We start from the raw sequence: 19,791 nt of genomic DNA on the forward strand, positions 1-19,791 counted from the left end.
TATAGTTTTAGCTCTTACATTTAGGTCTATGGCCTATTTTGAGTTAATATTTGTACATCGTATAAAGGAAGGATCTAAACACATCTTTTGGCATGTGGATATTCAGTTGTCCCAGAACCATTTATCAAAAAGACTATCCTTTTCCCCATTGAATTGTCTTGGCACCTTTGTCAAAAATCAATTGACCAGGGCTTCCCTGGTGGCGCAGTGGTTGAGAGTCCGCCTGCCGATGCAAGGGACACGGGTTCGTGCCCCGGTCTGGGAAGATCCCACATGCCGCGGAGCAGCTGGGCCCGTGAGCCATGGCCGCTGAGCCTGCGCGTCCGGAGTCTGTGCTCCGCAACGGAGAGGCCAGAACAGTGAGAGGCCCGCTTACCACAAAAAAAAAAAAAAATCAATTGACCAGGCACTTCCCTGGTGGTCCCGTGGTTAAGAATCCACCTTCCAAACCAGGGAACTTGGGTTCGATCCCTGGTCGGGGAACTAAGATCCCATGTGCTGCAGGGCAACTGAGCCTGCACGCCACAACTAGAGAGAAGCCTATGCTCTGCCAGGAAGAGCATGCGTGCCGCAACTAAGACCCAACGCAGGCAAAAATAAATAAATAAGTAAAGAGTTGATATTAAGAAAAAAAAAATCAATTGACCAGAAATGTAAGGGGTTTTATTTGGACTCTTGATTCTGTTCTACTGATCTATAAATCTATTCCTTTTTGTTGTTGTTTCTTTTTTTATTTAAGAAATTCAGGTATAATTTATACACAGTAATACACATCCTCTTGAGTGTACAGTTCTGTGAGTCCTGTTGTACGTCCACCTGAGATATACGCATCTCCATTACCTCCTCATAAGCTCCTCTGCTGTCAACCCCTCTCCCTCCTCCCCAACTCCAGATCTGCTTTCTGTCCTTAGCATTCTGCCCCCTCCAGAAAGTCATATAAATAGAATCCTATAGCCCTCAGCCCTCCGAGTCTGAGTTGGCTTCCCTCTCCAACCTATCCTCCAACATCCAGAGTGATTTTTCCAAAATATAAATCTGCCTGCTCCTCTGTGCCTCTACTTCAGCCCAGATGGACCCTGCAGGGTCTGGCCTCTGCCCATAGTTCCTGCTGGTCTGGACAGACAGGATGGATGGCTCGTAAACCCGGTTTACAGAACAACCACCCAAGGGCTTGTCAGTACCACACATTCCTGGGTCTTGGCCCCAGAGACCGAGATTCAGTAGTTGGGGAGGGGCCCAGGGATCTGTTTTTTTATACAAGCCTAGGGAGATTTGGAGGCCGTGGTCACAGGCCATGCTTTGAGAAACAGAGCTGAGTACAAAGCCTTTCCCCACACCTTCCACACCTGCCCAGCTGCCCCTGTGTGGCCTCCTCTCCTTCCTTCTCCACCCCACTCTGCCTACGCATGCTCTGTCCCGTTTAGTCAAGGGCTTTGACATTTGTTCCATCATCATGAAAGGTGCCCCCCCCCCACTTCCCATCCACCAATCCAAATCTCTGTGCCCCATACAACTTCCCCTCTGCTCAATTGTCACTTCTACAGAGAAGTCTTCCCTAACTCCCTGGGTAAGCCATTCTCCCAGCATAGTTGTCTCCTGTCATTTCTTTCTTTCTTTTTTTAAAGTTAATTTATTTATTTTTGGCTGCGTTGGGTCTTTGTTGCTGCGAACGGGCTTCCTCTAGTTGCGGCGAGCAGGGGCTACTCTTTGTAGCTGTGCGTGGGGTTCTCATTGCAGTGGTTTCTCTTGTTGCGAAGCACAGGCTCTACGTGCTCAGGCTTCAGTAGTCGTGGCTCGTGGGCTCTAGAGCACAGGCTCAGTAGTTGTGGCACGCAGGCTTAGTAGTTGTGGCTCGCGGGCTTAGTTGCTCCGCGGCATGGGGGATCTTCCCGGACCAGGGCTCGAACCCGTGTCTCCTGCATTGGAAGGCGGATTCTTAACGACTGTGCCACCAGGGAAGCCCTCTCCTGTCATTTCTTATTATTTGTGTGATTCTTTGATTAACACCAGTCTCCCTGATTGGGCTGCATGAAGATAAGGGTGGGGTCTGTTTTGTTGCTCACTGTATCCCCAGTGCCAAGCATGGGGTTGGCATATACTAGGTACTTAACAAATATTAGTTGAGTGGTTGAAGGAATGATTGAGTGAGTTGTCTACTATGTTTTGCACAAGCTGTCTAGTGGCCCGGGTGACCCTCCCCCACATCTTTGCTTAGTCCGCTCGTACTGGTTTTTCCAAGGCAAACACAGTTTGGAGAAAGTTGAGCCTGGAGCCACTCCTTCTTGGTCCCCCAGGGCAGACCTCTTATCACCCCTATGAATTGTTGGTTAACCCACTGTCACCCACTTGGGCTGGAAGGCGGCTGCTGCCTTTGATCTCGGCCTTCCAGGCCCTCTCTCCACCCTTGTGTTTGCCTAGTGCAGAAGGAGAGCGCTAAGGGGAATCCCCTGGCACCTGGCCAGACCTTTCCCCAAATCACTCCTCCCGCTATGAGACCTTGCCTAACCCCTTCGATTTTAGAAGGGGAAGCTGAGACCCTGGACTTTGCTTAGAAGGGAAGATATATGCTGGGTGCCTCTGAGGGGCCAGGGTGCAGTCTGGGTGGCCAGACTGTGGCTGGAGGTCAAGGGACAGGCCATGTTGCTGGACTCCCTCTGGCTGGCTTCCCTCTTTCGCAGAGTGCCCTTTGCTCCAGGGGGGTAGGACCCTGAGCAGCAGACAGGCCCCCTAAATTGGCCAATGAACAGACCAGGTCTGGGGAGGGGCATGGGGAAGAGTGGGCTGGGCCATTTTCCCTGACTTTCCAGGCCCCAGCCTCTCCCTCCCAGGTCATGAGAATACTAGATCTTCGCTCTCGAGGCAGTTCAGTTCGACTGTCTCTCCCCTGGCACCTGCTAAGAAGGACAAAAACAATCCCAGCCAGTGTAGAGTGTCAGGGAGTCCCCGCCCCTCCTCCTGTGCTTCCTCCTCCCCTGCCCCTCCTTCAGGCCCCGCCCCCACCTGCCCAGGATAATTTGTTTCCTTGGGCCAGGAGCCTGGACAACAGAGCTCAGCCTGCCCCCACTTCTGCCCTGTCCAGTCAGGACACCCTCATACCACCTGTAGAGAAGAGGGAGCAGATTTGAAATCAAGTTCAGGTATCTGATGTTCCTAGATAGAGCCGGACTTCGAACGCTGTGTCCTGCTACTCTTGCTGGGGCTTCTCCAGGTAAGGGGACCGAGATCGGTCCCAGACGACAACCTGCTCCCACCCCCCAGCCGCACCAGGGCCCCAGGCTGTGCCAGTCTCAGGGCCAGGAGCTGGCTGGCCGGATGCCCAGGTGGACAGGACGGGCGGCCGCCTGGCTCCCCCTCCCCTTCCCCCCTCAGTGATGTCAGGCCAAGGGCGGGGACAGGAGGGGGACAGGTAATTAAGGGCTTGGAGTCTCCCTCCCTAAACCGGTGGCCCCAGCCAGGTGTACCAACACCCAGGGTCCAGGTAAGGACCAGAGCGGGCACTTCATCTTGGGGTCGGGGAGCACCGGCAGATGCAGGATCAATAAGGAAAAAGATCTGGCCTCCTGCTGTGTCGCTCTAGCGGCCTCGCTTTCTCTTTCTCTCCAGTCTCCCATCCCGCCCCCTCCTCACCATCTACCCCCAGTCTCTCCCTATGCTCATTTCCCGTTCTGCCTGGTCCTTCGTCCTTCTCCGCATCTCCCTCTCCCTAACCTCCCCTACCCCAGACACACTCAGGAACCAGCTGATGGGGTCGGGGAAGCAAGATACCAGATTCTCTCCCCTTGGAGACGCGGCTTTCCTGCTGAAACTAGCCCCTCCCCACATTCCCAGAAAGAGAGCTAGGAGAGGAGTCCGAATACCGAGGGAGCTGCCCCAAGTCTCTCCCTAGCTCAGTCTGACTTGACCCCAGTTTGAGTTCCCCCAAGTCTTTATTAAAGACAGACGTCCCCGCGGGGGCAGCGGAGCACCCACCAATTTGGAGGGCAGTAAAGGAGAGGGATTCTCTTAATTGCTAGAGCTCCGTCTCTCTGGATTGTATCCTGACTCAGGAACACGGGGGTCCTGCCCTCGGGTGGGAAGGTGGGGGTGGGGCAGTCCCGGGGGACGTGGGGTGGTCTCTTCTGGCTTCAGAAAGAAGTGGTCTTGGCAGGCTGGAGGTCTAGATGTTGGGGCATCTGCAGCTCGGGGGGGCCTGGGAAGAGTGGGTGTGCGTGCGGGGCGGGGAGGGCTGCCTCGTCTGTCTGAATAGGCTGAGGAAAGACCCGGTCCGAGTCTGGGTCTCCCTGGCACGTTGGGGATGGAGAATGCACCTGCCCGCCATTGTCAGGCCTTGCAACCCCACTGCCCCTCAAGAATGCCCCCCTCTTGGTCTGCCTGTCCTGGACTCTGCTCTCCCCTCTCCCCCTGATATCCTGCTGGGGAGGCCCCCCGTGAAGGCTAGCAGCCTGTAATGATTAACTCCACAGACACTCCAGCATTCTTCCCAAATTAAACTTTAAAAGAGCTGCCCCCCGGACTCCCATTGGGCGTTTTTTCCCTAGTTAGGGAGTGGGCGGGGCCTCAGGGTCCGTGGCCCTCCCCCCAGCTCCGGGTCATCTAGGGGTTTCCCGCCTCCTCACCTGGGCCTTCACCCTAAGGGCTCCCCCACGGGTAAAGCCTTCCCCCCCCCCCCCACTAAAACCCGATGGGGGCGGGGCGTGGGGTCCTGGGCCAGGCCGGGGCCTTCCCGCCACCTCCCGGCGCTTCCAACCCCTCCCCCTACCCTGGGAAGTACCGAAGGTGGCCTTGTTTTCTACGGGCCTCTTACTGGGCCCTGCCACCCGCCCTCGGGGCCAGCCAGGTGGGGCAAGATTCAGGAAGTAAACAAGGAGGCTGAAGGCCTGGAGGACGGGAAGGAGGGTGGGGCCGGAGCCGCCAGGGCCGGAGAGGCTACTGGGGAAGCCACCAATGGGATTCGCAGTAATGAGGGGACAGATTGATTTGGGGGGTCGATTTCTTCAATATAACCTTCCCAGGGCCCCAGTTTGAAAGCTTCAGCTCTCTTGGCGATGGGGGTGGAGGCTGCCCAAGCCGGACAGCTAGGACCCCGTTTCTGCTCCCTTTTCTCTTTGGTCCCCACTGCCCCATTCCTGTCTTGCCTTAGAAGGGTCTGGAGAGCAGGATGGAGGAATCTGAAGGCTAAACCCATCCTGAGTCAGCCTTCCTGCCCACAGAGGCCAGACTCTAGTCTGACTTAAATCTACCCTCTTCCCTTCCAAATGCTGCCCAGATTCCCCTTCCCCCTGGGATGGGGGAGGACCCAGTCCTCTGGGCCCCAGACCACCGCACTGTTGGTCTCTGGCTTCCTGGTGGAGGTAGCCCCTGCAGCCCCTCCCCTAGTCCTCCTCAGAACGAAGTCACCAGGGCTGGCTGCCAGAGGTTAGACGGGTGCGAGTGGAGTGTTGATGTGCCGGCGTCTCTGGATGTTCGATGGTGGGTGTGTCTTCCCCTTCCTGGCAGGACCCCCCTGGCTCTCTCTCTCCTGGCCTTCCCCTGTCTGCCTGTCTGTGTCTGTCCTCTTGTGTGTCTTGACTTTCTACTCCTGTTCCTGAGTACACTTCTGGCCAGGACAGCCAGGAGAGTGTATTAATTAGAAGGACCCTCATCCCCCAGGGCTGATGAGGATGAGCCCCATGGGCCAGCTGAGTCCTGGGTGCTAAGGGTGGGCAGCAGCAGCAGAATGAAAGTCTTGAGGGCCCCAGACAGGAGAGGGAGCGCTGCATGTTTCTTTGGGTTACTTTGGGTGCACTAGGGGCACCCCTGAGAGGTCAGCTCCACTCCAGATGGGCTTCTGAATCCAGGCCAGGCCTTTCTTCTCTTCCTCCTGGGTGAGGGGGCTCCTGGGCTGGGTGGTGGCTACTGAGGCCCATTGCAGGTGCCACCTGTGCTGGAGGAGTTGGAGTTAGGCCAAGGGTGGGAGGAGGAGATGATGTCAGAGGAGCCTCAGCGCCCCCCTCCCCACATCCTCCTCCTCCCCCGTCCTGTTCCCGGCCCCTCCCCCGTTCCTCCCAGGCCAGTAGGTTGGGGGGGGAGTGGAGGGGGTGGGTAGAGGCAGGGTTGTTTGTGTTTCTCCTAAGTCAGGAAGCTGTGCAGGTGAGTCAAGGTTGAATGGAGAGCCCCAGGCAGTGCTGTCCCACCCCACCCTGACTCACCTGTCCCCCAGATCTCCTAACGCCCTCACTTAAGGGTTGGGGACCTGCCTCATCCTGGGGGCGGGGGGTCAATCCCAGGTACCTTAGGCACCAAACGGCACCGGCCCAGTGTCTGGAGAGCAAGTAGGGGGCTGAACTGTGAGTCCTCCCAGGTCCTCCCAGGTCTCAGCCCAGTCAAAAGGGTCTTGGTTCCTGTGGAGGAGGGGCCTGCAATGCCTCTACCCGCTAGTGGGCACCTTTGCCTCATCTCTTCTCTCCTTACTCGTCCTGGATGCCTGTGGGTGATAAGACACGGGTAAGACCCTGGCCTTGCCTGGGGTGGCCGGGCATCTTCAGACCAGTGGGTGGATAAGACAGGTGCACAGTAATTGGCGCAGAGGCCCCAGCACAGTGTGGAGAGGGAGCCCTTCAGTCTGAATGTGGAAAATCCAGGAAGGCTTCTCAGAGGAAGTGGCTTGGCATTGAGGCCTTAAGAAATTTAGGCAGGAGGAGGGGCCTGGGGAAGGCACACAAGGTTTGGGGGCTGCTAGGGCGAGGGCCCCCAGGCTAGCTTCCTCCCTCCCACAGCAGCTGAGCCCGCCTCCTGCCCTCCTGGCTCCCGTCCTTCCGCACCTCCTTCTCCCCTTCCGTGCATCACTCGGCACTTGGGAAGGCGTTGCCACACCAGGCTCTGACAACAAAGCGCTGGAAAAACCTGGGGCAGAGCCCAGAGGAGTGAGTGCCCCACGTTCAGAAAGGGTGACGCCGAGACGCTGAGCCCCAGACCGTCCGTGCGTCATGGAGTCTGTTGCCGCTGCCTGTCTTGTGGTGGGGGACCCTCACAGCTCTTCCCCTGGACAACCTGGGCCTAAGGAAGAGCACTGGACTTGGAGCCCAAACACCGGGTTCCACTCCCTGGCTTGCCTGTGATGGGGCAACGATGCTTCCTTCTCAGGAACTCAGTGTCCCCTGTGTTAAAATGGGCACAATCTACCCTTCCTCAAAGGCTCCAGGGAATGCCAGTTAGGGGGGAGCAAGGAGGTGCTGTGTAAACTCTGGGGGGCACCTTGACAGCAGGGTGAAGTCAGGAGGTCTGGGTCCTCTTGGCCCCTCTCCCCAGGACAAGGGCACAGGAGCAGCTGTGTCAGCCCCCTCTTCTCCCTCAGATGTCATGGAGCTGGGTCTGTCTCCACCTCATCTCAGCAGCTCCTCAGAAGACCTGTACCTGGCCCCTGGGACCCCTCCTGGGACTCCCCCACCTCCCGATGTTCCTCTGTCTGGGGAGGTGAAGAGGTCCCAGCCTCTGTCCATTCCGACCGGCAGGTAAAATGGGGTGACGGCTGAGGGGGGGCGGGGGGGAGTGGTCAGCGCCGGGGTAACGCACAGAAGCTTGCAGTCAACTCCTCACTCCCCACTCCTTCCCCCTACACCGCCCAGGAAACTTCTTCGACAGGAGGAGCTGCGGTCAACCTCTCTACCCTCCATCCCCAACCCCTTCCCCGAGCTCTGCAGTCCTCCTTCACAGACCCCCATTCTTGGGGGGCCCTCCAGTGCAAGGGGGCTGCTCCCTCGAGACACCAGCTGCCCCCATGTGAGTTGTCCTGGGAAAAAGAAGGCAGGGAGCGTGGGGTGCTATGGGACAGGGGTGGACACAGTGCCGCCCCGGAGGAGGTGGGGGGATTTGGTCAGGGATCCCTGAGGGTAGAGCAGACGGGGGACGGGAAAGAACCATCCTTTGCCCTTCCCCGAGTCTTCTGCCGTTCCTGGGGCACAGGTCATAAAGGTGTACAGTGAAGATGGGGCCTGCCGGTCAGTGGAGGTGGCAGCGGGCGCCACGGCTCGCTACGTGTGTGAGATGCTGGTGCAGCGATCTCATGCCCTGAGTGACGAGAACTGGGGGCTGGTGGAGGGCCACCCCCACCTAGCACTGGGTGAGTTGGGGTGCAGGGGGCTGCCTGGCCCAGGAGTCAATGCTTCACACCTTGGGCTAGGCCGGTGGCCCATCCGGGAGGCCTCGTTGGTCTCCACTGACCCCTGCTCTTTGCCCTTGACCCTAGAGCGGGTCTTGGAGGACCATGAGTCGGTGGCGGAAGTGCAGGCTGCCTGGCCCATCGGCGGAGACAGCCGCTTTCTCTTCCGGAAGAACTTTGCCAAGTACGAGCTGTTCAAGAACACCCCAGTGAGTGTGTGTGTGTGGGGTCTGGGCACTGGGACACCCCGATCCCCACCCTGGACCCTCAGTCCCTGACTCCTGGCTCCTTTCTCCCCCAGCACTCCCTGTTCCCAGAAAAGATGGTCTCCAGCTGTCTGGACGCACACACGGGCATATCCCACGAAGACCTCATCCAGGTGAGGGGACACCCCCATTTCACGGCATGTCCATGACTCCGCAGGAATGCCCAGTGCTTCTTGGCCCTTAAGCCTGTGCCTTCCGTCTTTGGGGTGGAAAGCCCAGCGCAGCCCTAAGTGACCGTGGACAAGTCACTTTCTCTGCCTGAGCATCAGTTTCTTTGTTAAATGAAGACAATAAATGTATGTGATGCACCTCCTGCCATAAAGGCAGGTCCTGGGAAGCCCTGTGTGTGTGTGTGTCTGTGTGTGTGTGTCTGTCCACCTCTAGGCCTCTCACCCTGCTCTCCTCTGGCCTCAGAACTTCCTGAATGCAGGCAGCTTCCCAGAGATCCAGGGCTTCCTGCAGCTACGGGGGTCAGGACGCAAGCTTTGGAAACGCTTCTTCTGCTTCCTACGCCGGTCTGGCCTCTATTACTCCACCAAGGGCACCTCCAAGGTGAGGTCTTGAGGGTGACAGCCCCAGCCCCTCAGATACCCCATCCCTGGTCCTTCTAGGAGCTGCCCCTTCTCTGTTGGAACTCCTGGACCTTCCCCCCTCTAGGCCCTGAGACCCACAGCTGCTCTTCTTTCCCTCCCAACTTACCTACCTCAGGAGTTAGCAGTGGGAGAGGCAGGTGAACTGAGTTCAAGTCCTGGCTCTACTTCTGTGTGCTGTGTGACTTGGGGCACTTCTCTGCTCCTCTCTGGGCCAGAATTCTCCCCAGCTGGCTTACGGGGCAGTGGTGGGGATGGGGCCTGCCTTTACCGAGTGTTGCTCACTTGTGCTGTGCAGGATCCGAGGCACCTGCAGTGTGTAGCGGATGTGAACGAGTCCAACGTGTACGTGGTGACCCAGGGCCGCAAGCTCTACGGGATGCCCACGGACTTTGGCTTCTGTATCAAGGTGAAGAGCCTGGCCTGGTCTGGGAGACAGCAGGAGCTTCTAAGCACCAGGATCCTACCTGGGGCTTCTAAGCTCCCTCTGGGACCTCCAGACTCCTCTCCCTGCACCCTGCCCTGCCCCACGGAGACGGGAGACGGGAGACGATCTCTGGTCCTAAAGGCAGATATAGGACCAGCAAGTTTCCTCTCCCCGCAGCCAAACAAGCTTCGAAATGGCCACAAGGGGCTTCGCATCTTCTGCAGTGAGGATGAACAGAGTCGCACCTGCTGGTTAGCCGCCTTCCGCCTCTTCAAGGTGAGGTCCTGGCACTGGCTTGGGGGGCTGGCCCAGCCCTGGGGGTCCCTGGGGTGAGGGAGGAGTTATAGCTCTGCCCTCAGGAAGGCTCCAGAATGAGGGGGCATCACAACCTTGCTCTCAGAATCCTTGGTCCAAGGCTGGAGTCTCAGCTCTGGCTTCAGGAAAGCCCCTTATCCAGGGGCAGAGATGTAGCCCTGCTCTTGGGGAGCTCTGGTCTGGGTAGGGGGCGGTGCCACCGCCCAGCTCCCAGCACCTGCTTGACCTCCGGCCTCCTTTCTCTCTCCACCTCCCAGTATGGGGTGCAGCTGTATAAGAATTACCAGCAGGCACTGTGCCGCCACCTGCGCCCACCCTGTGTGGGTTCCCCGCCCTTGGTGAGTGTGCCCAGGGGTGTTAGTGTGGGGAGACGGGGGAGGCACCCAGGCCCCGTGCTGGGGATACTTGGGTCCTGCTTTGACCCATCCCCCCACCCTGTCCAATCTGCAGAGGAGTGTCTCAGACAACACCCTGGTGGCCATGGACTTCTCTGGCCACGCCGGGCGTGTCATCGAGAACCCCCGGGAAGCTCTGAGTGCCGCCCTGGAGGAGGCCCAGGCCTGGAGGGTTTGTTCTGGGGACCTACTCTCCACATGGGTTTCCATGGAGTGGGAAGAGGAAAGCGAGGGGAGAGGGGAGGCCCCCAGCTGCGGAAAGAGGCTCTGTATTCTTCAGGGGCTGGTAATACCCCAGCCACGCCCTGACCCCCCGTGTCCCTCACTTGCTCTGCAGAAGAAGACGAACCACCGACTAAGCCTGCCCACCCCGAGCTCTGGCACGAGCCTCAGTGCAGGTGGGTGAGGGCCCGCCGTCCCCAGGAGTGGGGACTGCCATGGGTTCTCTGCGCATTCCTCACGGGGGGGTTAGAATGAGGGTCCCCGCCCTGGAGTGACCGCCCCTCTGCCTCTCCTCACCCCAGCCATCCACCGCACCCAACCCTGGTTCCACGGACGCATTTCCCGCGAGGAGAGCCAGCGGCTCATCGGGCAGCAGGGCCTGGTAGACGGGTAAGGGGCAGGGCTGGGCAGGGCAGCAGCGCCGGGGACAAGAGAGACGTGGGTCAAGGTGGCAGCCGTGTGTCCTCGGGTAATATTGCCCTGTCTCCTGGCAGCGTGTTCCTCGTGCGAGAGAGCCAGCGGAACCCGCAGGGCTTTGTCCTCTCGCTGTGCCATGTGCAGAAAGTCAAACATTACCTCATCATGCCGGTGAGTAGTCCCAGGTTCCTGCTGCAGTGGAGATGCAGGAGTCCCAGCAACCTGCCTTCCTCGCCAGGCCCCCTCCCCACGCTGGCCCCCAGTGTGCCTGGGGTCTCCCGCTCTTTCCTTCCTCCTGCTCAAGCTGTGGGGACCTCAGCCCTGGCCCAGGAGGGAGCTCATTCGGCCCCGGGCCCCTCCCTGACCTCCCACCCCCTATGGCCACACCCCAGAGCGAGGAGGAGGGGCGCCTGTACTTCAGCATGGACGAGGGCCAGACTCGCTTCACCGACCTGCTGCAGCTTGTGGAATTCCACCAGCTGAACCGTGGCATCCTGCCCTGCTTGCTGCGCCACTGCTGCACCCGCGTGGCCCTCTGACCACCACACAGGCAGGCCTGCGTCTCAGCCCACTCCGCGCTGCCCACCCACCTCCGCTCCTAGGGTGGACGCAGAGGGGGCAGAAGGTGGGGCCAGGGTCATCGTGAATGGCTGGGGGCTCCCCCACCCCGGTTTCCTCCTCTGCTCCTGGCCTCCCTCAGGCCGAAAGTGCTCCCCGCCCGGTCCACCCTTAACTTCTCCTTAAGGGAAGGCACTTGGGTGGGCATCTCCCCTTCATGGCGCTGCTCTGGGGCAGGGCATTATGGGAGAAATGGGGGCAGCCCCGGTGGTCTTTACACTCCACACTTTGTACAGACTGAGAGGCCAGTTGATCTCTGTTTTATACTAGTGACAATAAAGATTATTTTTTGGTACTCACAGGGGTGAGTTCTGTCTGGCAAGGCACGGTTAGGTGGAGTAGAGAGGAGAGGTGGGCACCAGTCAAGGCCTTGAGAATGTGTCGGATGGATCGAGGCCACATGCTGGCCAAGCCTGGATGTTTCTTTTTTTTTTTGTATATCCCATCTCCCCACTAATCCCCCAGTCCTTGCTTAGAAACCTGGATTTTTCTTGAGGTCCTCTTTTGGTCATCTGAGAGTTTCCGGTGCCCAGCATGGAGCCCGGCGCATAGTGGGTGCCCAAGGATTGCTTGTTAAATGAATGAATGGACAGGGGACTGTCATCCAGGTGAGGTTTCCTGACAGGACCTAAAGCTATGGAGGTCACTCTAACAGGGCCTGGGAGCTGGAGATGAGTCAGACAGCATCCGTGTCCTTGGCAAGTCCTGGGCTACCTGGCGAGATAAGGAATCCTGAGAAACGCACGATCTACCACCACCAAGTCACACAATGGCTCTGTTACCTTACCTCCAACAGGTCCCTGTGACGCACCCCCCACCCCCCGCCCTGTCAACCCTCTCCCTCCTCCCCAACCCCAGGTCTGCTGCCTGTCCTTACAGTTGGTTCTACGCCCTCCAGAAAGTCCTATAAATGGAATCCCACAGCACTCAGCCCTCTGGGTCTGGCTTCCCTCTCCAGTCTGTCCTTCAACATCCAGTGATCTTTCCAGAATATCACTCCGCCTGTTCCCCGGGCCTCCACTTAAGCCCCGATGGACCCTGCAGGGTCTGGCCTCTGCCCACTGCCCATACCAGCCTATGTTTTTGTCGAAGAGTTTTATAGTTTCAGCTCTTACATGATGGGGGAGCTTTATAAGAAAGGTATCAGACTGGTAACACCTGAACTCCTGCTCAATCTTCAGATCGCAAAGAGATAGACCCTCCCTCCACACGTGTGAACCTCAACGGGTCATTATTTTTGCCAAGAAATCAAGCTCCCTGAATCCAATGACTAGTTTATCGGAAATAAAAGGAAGAGAGGAACACGTGAAATGACACATGGGGATACAATTACCAAAATCCAGATTGGGGAACTACAGAACAGATAACCCAGTTTCTTCTTCAACAACAAAAAATTACAAGAGAAAAGATGGGGACTCTCTAGGTTTCAAGAAATTTAGACATCTATCAAGCAGATGTAATGTGTTGACCTATTTGATTCAAATCCAAACTAGAGAACTGGAAGAAGCATTTATGAGCAATTGGGGGAAATTTGAACTCTGATGAGATATTTGGTAATATTAAGGAACTATGGTTAACTTTTTAAAGGGTGATAGTGGTATTGTGGTATTTTTGTTTTTTTTTAAGTCTATACGTTTAAGAGATTCATTCTGAAGTATTTATGGGTGAAATGATGTCTCAGCTTTGTTTTTTAAATAACCCAGAGGTTAGGGGAGAGAGTGTGAGTATAGTCATAGGTTGACCATGAGTTGACATTGAAGCTGGGTAATTATTCTTTAATTTTGTATAAGCTTGAAAATCTAGAATAATTAAAAAAAATTTTAATGTAGGATCTCTCCCCAAATCTTTGAGATTGGCTGGGCATGAGGTGGTGGGATCCCATTTGTCAGGTGAGGAAACTGACTCCTCCTCGAGGAGAACTGCCCCAAATCAGTGGGAGAGCCAGGTCTGGGCCGTTCCCCTGCCCCTGCCAGGCTGACTTCCAGGTGGAATTCCCAAGTGGCCTGTAGGGGGTCCTCCCCTGGAGAGCCCCCTCCCTTCTCTGCAGCCCTCTGGCTGATGGGAGGTGTTGTCCTGAGGTGACCTTGAGAAGGACCAACCTCCACAGCCAGCCCTTGGGCCAGGCTTGGCAGCTCCAGCAGCCACTCGTGACCGAAGCATCCCCAACCCTGGCTAATCCCAGGCTGGGGAGCCAGGCCTGTCAGACAGAGGTGGGCAGAAAGGCCTCATCCATCCTCAGCCTGGAACCTTCCGGGGTTTACCCTGAAGAACTTACTGCAGCCCAGGTGTGAGAGGGGTGCAGATTTTGTTTCTTTTTAGCAGGATTTAAGGAGGCAGGGACCAGTGCAACCTGCTGCCTGCCACCTGCTACCTGCCACGGTTCCCAGAACCATCCTATCAGTGGCTGCCCCTCGGGCTCGAGCTGGCTGGTACTGGCCGTGTGCTGGCCATGGATGCCCAGGGCCACTTCCGAAGCATGGGTGCAAGGGGTCCAGGCCAGGGTGAGAGTAAAGGGGTTACAATGAGTCACCTCTTAAGCATGTCCAGGGATTTAGGCTGCATAAAAACAGGACACAGGACTTCCCTGGTGGCGCAGTGGTTAAGAATCCGCCTGCCAATGCAGGGGACACGGATTCGATCCCTGGTCTGGGAAGATCCTACATGCCACGAAGCAACTAAGTCCGTGTGCCACAACTACTGAGCCTGCGCTCTAGAGCCCTCAAGCCACAACTACTGAAGCCCGCATGCCTCGAGTCCGTGCTCTGCGACAAGAGAAGCCACCGCAACTAGAAGCCCGCGCACCACAATGAAGAGTAGCCCCCACTCACGGCAACTAGACAAAGCCCGGTGCAGCAATGAAGACCCAGCACAGCCAAAAAATAAATAAATGTTAAAAAAAAAAAAAAAGCTCTATTTAAAAACAAACAAACAAAAAACAGGACACAGTGTCCCCTCACAGCCTAAGACACAGGGCAGGAGACAAAGCCCTTCTATGTCAATCAGCTAATTGGAGGATGTGAGACAGAGATCATTCCCATTTTATAAATGGGAAACTGAGGTTCAAAGAGAGTCTCCCCCACCCCGAGGTCATAGATACAGTTAGGGACAGAGGTCAGACTCAGCCCATCTTGCAAGTGGTGAACACAGTCCTTCCTTGCCCTGTCCTTTTTTCTCTGCCCCCTTCCTTCTCAGTGTCACTATGAGGGACCTGGACTGCTGGGGACCTTTAGAGGCAGCAGCTGGCTCAGCCCTGAGCTGGATACTGGAAATCGGCAGCTGGACATCCTTGGTGAGTGGCTGAGATTGCTGGCTTCCTGGAGGAGAGGCAGCAGTTGAGAATGCGGGAGACAAGGGCCCCTCAGCTCACAGAGAGACCAGGGCAAGATTCCCCAGCTCTGAGGACGCAGCGTGACCCGCAGAGGCCAGACAGCGGAAGGGACTGACAAGGAGAGCTGCAGTGCTAGATAGCGGAGGCCTGTGGTTATGAGGAAATCTGGGCTGGTGGGAGGAGGCGGGGCAGGTAGAGGAAGTAGGGGCTAGTGCCTCAGATAATATCTTTTCGATATTGTTATTGGGTTTGATTATCTTAAAAAAATGTCCTTGTTAAAGAACATTTCAGAAACCGGTAAAAGACTTTGGGAAAGAAAAGGAAATTCCCCATATCTCCCCCTGCTGAGGACGCAAGCATTGAGAGAGGGTGATGCAGGGCCATACGCAGGGAGCTGGCCCTAAAAGGCCTGTAGTACGTCATAGACACCGGCTCCTGGAGCTAGTGTGGCTGCTATGAGCCTGGCACCAAGGTGCAGAGCTGTCCTTGGCAGCAACTGGGCCTGTAGGAGGGTGTGGCCACAGGGTTGGCCTCCCTGCCTGCTCAGGTATGGAGGGCAGGGAGGGCTGGTGCCAACTTTCTGGACTCTGGGAAAAGGTGGGCATGATTCTAGGGGAGCCCTTCTCTCCTAGGATGTCCTGGGAGGGTCATCCAGACAGACAAACTCTGGCCAGTTCATTCTCTCCCTGCTCCCCAGACATCCTGGTCAATGAAATCTATGCAGCCTCCAAGTTCATGAGCGGAGGACCTCCTGGTGCAGGCCTGAGGGTTCCACCTCAGGTCAGTGACCCTGTCTGGCTCCTTCCTCTTGCTCCAGTGCCAGACACACCGAGGAGGGAGGGAGGGAGGAAAGGAGAGAGGCAGGGGAGCCCAAGGACACTCAGAAAGATCCTTTCTTCTGGATCTTTGCTCATGTCTACATGAGCACTTTTCAAGTGTTCTGCAGGGGTTTGGGGGCAGGTTGGGGAGATTTGGAGGGAGCACTGCCTTTATATCTGGGAGTTCGGCTTCATGGTGTATTTGAAAAAAAAAAAAGGCTTCCACTACTGAACCACCTCTCTGGTCCAGCAGGCAGAAAAGAGGAGCCAGAGAGGTCAGGGGTTGGTCCAACTTGCACAGAGGTTGGGGAGTGGTGGGGGTCTGTAGCAGAACCTCAGCTTTGGGGCTTGGGCATGAGGTGTGCAGCAGTCTCTTCAGACAGAGCTTTCAGCTGGGGCAGGGAGTTGGGAGAGGAGGCAAAAGAGAGAATCGTATCTTGGGGGAGTTTGATGTTGCAGACTGGCATCAAGAACCACAGGGGAGTGGGTGATCCTGGGGGCTGAGGCTGGTGCTCAGGGGTCCCTCATGATCTCCATACAGGAAGGGAGGGGTGTTGGGAAGTGGTACCATTTGGGCTGAGAAGGGTTGTGTTGTACCAGGCCCTAATGAGGCCTGAAATTCAATCTCATGTGGGTTGAGCTATGATGGCTTCTAGCGTCCTCTTGCAGGGCCGCGTCCACCCCAAGGAAGGGGCAGGTTTTTCTTTCCCAGGCACCTGGAGGGCTGTTTAGCCGGAGCTGTGTTTTCATGGTAAGCAGTTTGTTTTTACTCGGATTGGGTTTATCTTGTGGTTCTGGGGAGACTGAGGGAGAGTGGTAAGCCAATGCCACTCTGTTAGGGCCGCCACGTGGATCCCTCTAAGGTCTCTGTAGTGGCGCTGGGCCCTGTGACCTTGGAGTGTGAGGGGAAGCTGTACACGGGGACAGAACGGGCCACCTGTACCCCCACAGACCCGCAGCCGATGGACGTGTTCCTCTGCATTTACTTGCCCAACGCGCACCCTGAGTTAGATCCAAGACAGTGTAGAAGTGCACATTCCTACCAGACATTCCAGGCTATCTCTTTTCTTCCCTCTCCTCTTACATCCATCAGTCCGATACAGGTTCCCACCTTTTGGTTCCCTTCTCCCAAGCTGAGCCATCCGTCCCAGACATCTAAGGGATGAGTTGGGGGTGGGAAGGGGCGGCTGGGTGAGTAGGAGTGAGGATGCAGCTGGAGACCCATCCCACAGTCGCTCTGGCTCCGCAACACGTGCGCAAGGTGATCTGCACCTTCCGCAAGCCCTTCCTTTCTCCTCTCCCCCCAGGAACGACCCGGCCTGCACGCGGTCGCCGGCGCCGACGGGCTCGAGCTGTCGCGGAGCTGCGGGCACCTGTCTGGACAGAGCCCCCTCCGCCTCTGAGGCTGAAAGGCCCGCTGGCTTCGCCAGCGGGTGCGCTTAGGGGGGCGGTGCCTGACTTTCAGCTGACCCGGCCCCGCCGAAGCCGCCGAACATGCGCCGTCGATCCCCGGGCCAGCGGGAGTAGGCTCGCGCGGCGCCACAGCAACGAGCCCATCCGTCGCGGGGCAAGGGGATTAGTTTGCTCTTCATTGCGAGTCGGTGGGCTGGGCGAAGGCCTCTAGAGACCAGGCGGGTGGAGGGAGGTCTGAGCGCCTCATCCAAGCACCGCGGGGCCTCCGGGGGCGAAGGCCAGGGAAGACCTCGCGGGCGCGGTGGTCCAGCTCCCTGGGACCCTCTCCCCCGCCTCCCGGCCGCCCCGAGCCGGCTCAGCCGCGCGGCTGCAGTGACACCCAGTGGCGGTGGCGGGAAGTGCAAGCGCCTCTCCCTCGGCTCCCGTTGTTAAGGTCCGCGCCTCTCGAGGTTCCCACTCGTGGTTACGAGCGGGCACCCCCAGGGGAGAAGGCCTCGCTTTGCAGACTGCCCGGCGGGGCACTTCCCCTTCCCCTCCCCCAGTTTCCTCCCCTGCAGTCGCCCGAGCGCTAGGAGATCCTGCAAGGCTTCAGTGCCCGGAAGGGCGGGGCGGGGCGCAGCGGCGGCGCTGGGCTGTGACCCTGAGCAGTTTCACTTCTGGATCCTGCTCGGGGTGTGAAGGGAGAGTACCTGGGCTGGGGGAGGAGGGGGGACACACGGCTCGCCGAGGTCCAGCGCTCAGGACCCCGAGTAAAGGATGGGTTTTTACTCCTGGGGTGTCACGCGACCCACGCCTTCCTTCATTTTCCGTCCCCCCTCCCCGCCCCATGGGTTACACTCCGCTGTCCCCGGAGCTACCGCTCCTCCCCAGCAGCAGCCGCCTCCGCGGGGGCTGCCGACCCCCGGAGAGGCCCCGAGCGGCGTGGGCGGCAGGAGGAGCGAGCTGTGAAGCCGCAGGCAGGGGGTTAGGCTGCGGGCTGCTGAGACGCCGAGCTGTTTCTCAGAAGTGCCGCTGCCCCTCCCCTCACACACCCCTCAACTCCCACCGCGCACCGCACTCCTTCCCCCCCTCCACCCGGCCTTCTCTTTCCTCTCCCAGGCACCCCCAACCAGGGAATCTGGCGTCTGAGTCCACGAAGAGCGAAGAGGACGTCCTGACAGAGGACAGGGGCCCGGGGCTCAGACCCAACCTCACTGCCCATATTCAGAGTCTCCCACCCTTCCACTGTCCGTCCCTGTCCCCACTCCCCACCCCCAGCTTGTGGGCCGGGATTGGAATTTTATAGAACGGTTTTCTACGACCACTTGGGAAAATCATAGGCCGCCATCACCCTGGCTTCAGCGCCCCACCTCCCTCCCAAAGAGGGAAGGAAGAGGGGACAGAACCTTCTTTCTCTCCTATTCTTGTTTCTGGATGATGGGAAAGGTCTGGCTGGAGCAGTGGGGTTGAGGCCAGGCTGTCTCTGGTGGAAAGAACTTCAGAAATCCCTGACTCCAGGGAAAAAATCAAGGCGCAGAGAGGGAAAGCAGAGTGCCCAGGGTCACCCAGAGAGTGGCAGGGCTGGGACTGGCACCCAGGAGTCCAAGTACTCAGCTGGAGTCTGCACAAGGCCAGCATTTGCTTTACGGAGACTACAGAGCTTTGCTGGATTCACTGACTCTGCCTGTTTTCCCCCAATGCAGACAGACAGACAGACACACACACACACACACACACAGGAGTCTAAGGGAGGGCAGATAAGGTTTGTGAGAGGGAGGTGGAGGTGCTGAGAATGTGATTCCAGTGGGGGCAACACAGGGACTGAGACAACGGAAGGATGAGCCTGGGGGAGGAGGCGGCATCTGCCCCCCTAGTTCCCATCCACCCCCGGGGCTGTGGTTTATTTGACTAGGCAGTTCTTCTGGGCCAGGGGGCCTGGGGGGCTGGGGGTTGAGGGGAAAGGCGAGGTGATGGGAAAAGGCTGCTCTGGGGCTTCCTGCCCCCTCAGTCCTGGGGAAGGGGGGCAATTTACATCACCCGCAGGCCCTCTAACCTCCATTCTTTCCACTGCAGGCTCTTTCCCTGGGTATGTTCCTGTTATTCTGGGGGAAGCTCTGTTATTTGGGGGGAAGGGAGGCAGCTGCCTACTTCACAGGTCAAGACAGAGTTAAAAACAAAACCGCAGCAAATTCAACACCCCGTGTCCTTCAGGGACTTTCCATGACACCTTCCTTCCCCCCTCTCCCCCAAGCCAGGGAGTACCTCCCCAGAGGGCCTCCCCACCCCAGGTGCAGTGGCTTTTGGCTTTTATGCAAACAACTGTCTGACCGGGAATGCTCTGCAGCCCGACCTTGTGTCTGTCCTGGCTGCAGGACCTCCTCTACCAGTCCTCAGCGTTCCCGGCCTTCCCAGAACTACCCCCCCCCCCCGCCCCCCGCCACTCTTCCTCAGACTCTGGATTCTAGGAGATGGGAGGGAGGGAAGGGAGCTAGGTCTTGTCCCCCTGCCTGCCCTCGGGTGGAAGTTGCCTGCAGGTGGAGGTTTGCAGCGCAGCCTGGGTGAATGGCCTGCTTGTGTTGAGGGATGGGGGAGGAGGAGGGTGCAGGTGTAGGGAGGCCTCCAACGCCAGCCCCACCCCCACCCCCAAAGCATCCACTTAGTTGCCAAGAACTAGTAAAGGAAGCTATCGTCAAGCTGGAAGCCCATTCAGCCCCAATCCCAGACCCAGCCAGCTGCCGAGCTCTCTCCTCAGCAGAGGAGTCTCCCTGCTTCCCTCTTTTCTGAGCTGCTTCTGCTTTGGGAAGGGAGGGAGGATGGGGAAGGCCACAGACCATCCTCTCCAAGGCTGAAAATCAGCTCCTGAGGG

At 57.8% G+C, this 19,791-nt stretch overlaps 1 protein-coding gene across 2 annotated transcripts; it reads left to right on the plus strand.

Moving 5' to 3' along the window:
- Positions 1-2,960: 2,960 nt before the first annotated feature.
- On the plus strand, positions 2,961-11,688 carry GRB7 (growth factor receptor bound protein 7). 2 transcript variants are annotated; one of them, XM_022558081.3, is made up of 15 exons: positions 2,963-3,208; positions 7,334-7,490; positions 7,605-7,758; positions 7,942-8,098; positions 8,225-8,346; positions 8,439-8,516; positions 8,818-8,955; positions 9,292-9,402; positions 9,598-9,696; positions 9,993-10,073; positions 10,186-10,302; positions 10,468-10,528; positions 10,655-10,742; positions 10,847-10,940; positions 11,162-11,688. In XM_022558081.3, the coding sequence occupies exons 1-15, from the start codon at positions 3,145-3,147 to the stop codon at positions 11,306-11,308; spliced, it is 1,668 nt and encodes a 555-aa protein (XP_022413789.2). In that variant the 5' UTR covers positions 2,963-3,144; the 3' UTR covers positions 11,309-11,688. The 2 variants fall into 2 exon arrangements, with proteins under 2 accessions (XP_089757327.1, XP_022413789.2); XM_089901201.1 differs by having other exon boundaries at positions 2,961-3,208; positions 10,847-11,688.
- Positions 11,689-19,791: the final 8,103 nt, after the last annotated feature.

Source organism: Delphinapterus leucas, chromosome 19, assembly GCF_059928025.1.
Source record: "Delphinapterus leucas isolate spDelLeu-1000000601 "Yukka" chromosome 19, BTC_Dleu_Yukka2, whole genome shotgun sequence".
Lineage (NCBI taxonomy): Eukaryota > Metazoa > Chordata > Mammalia > Artiodactyla > Monodontidae > Delphinapterus > Delphinapterus leucas.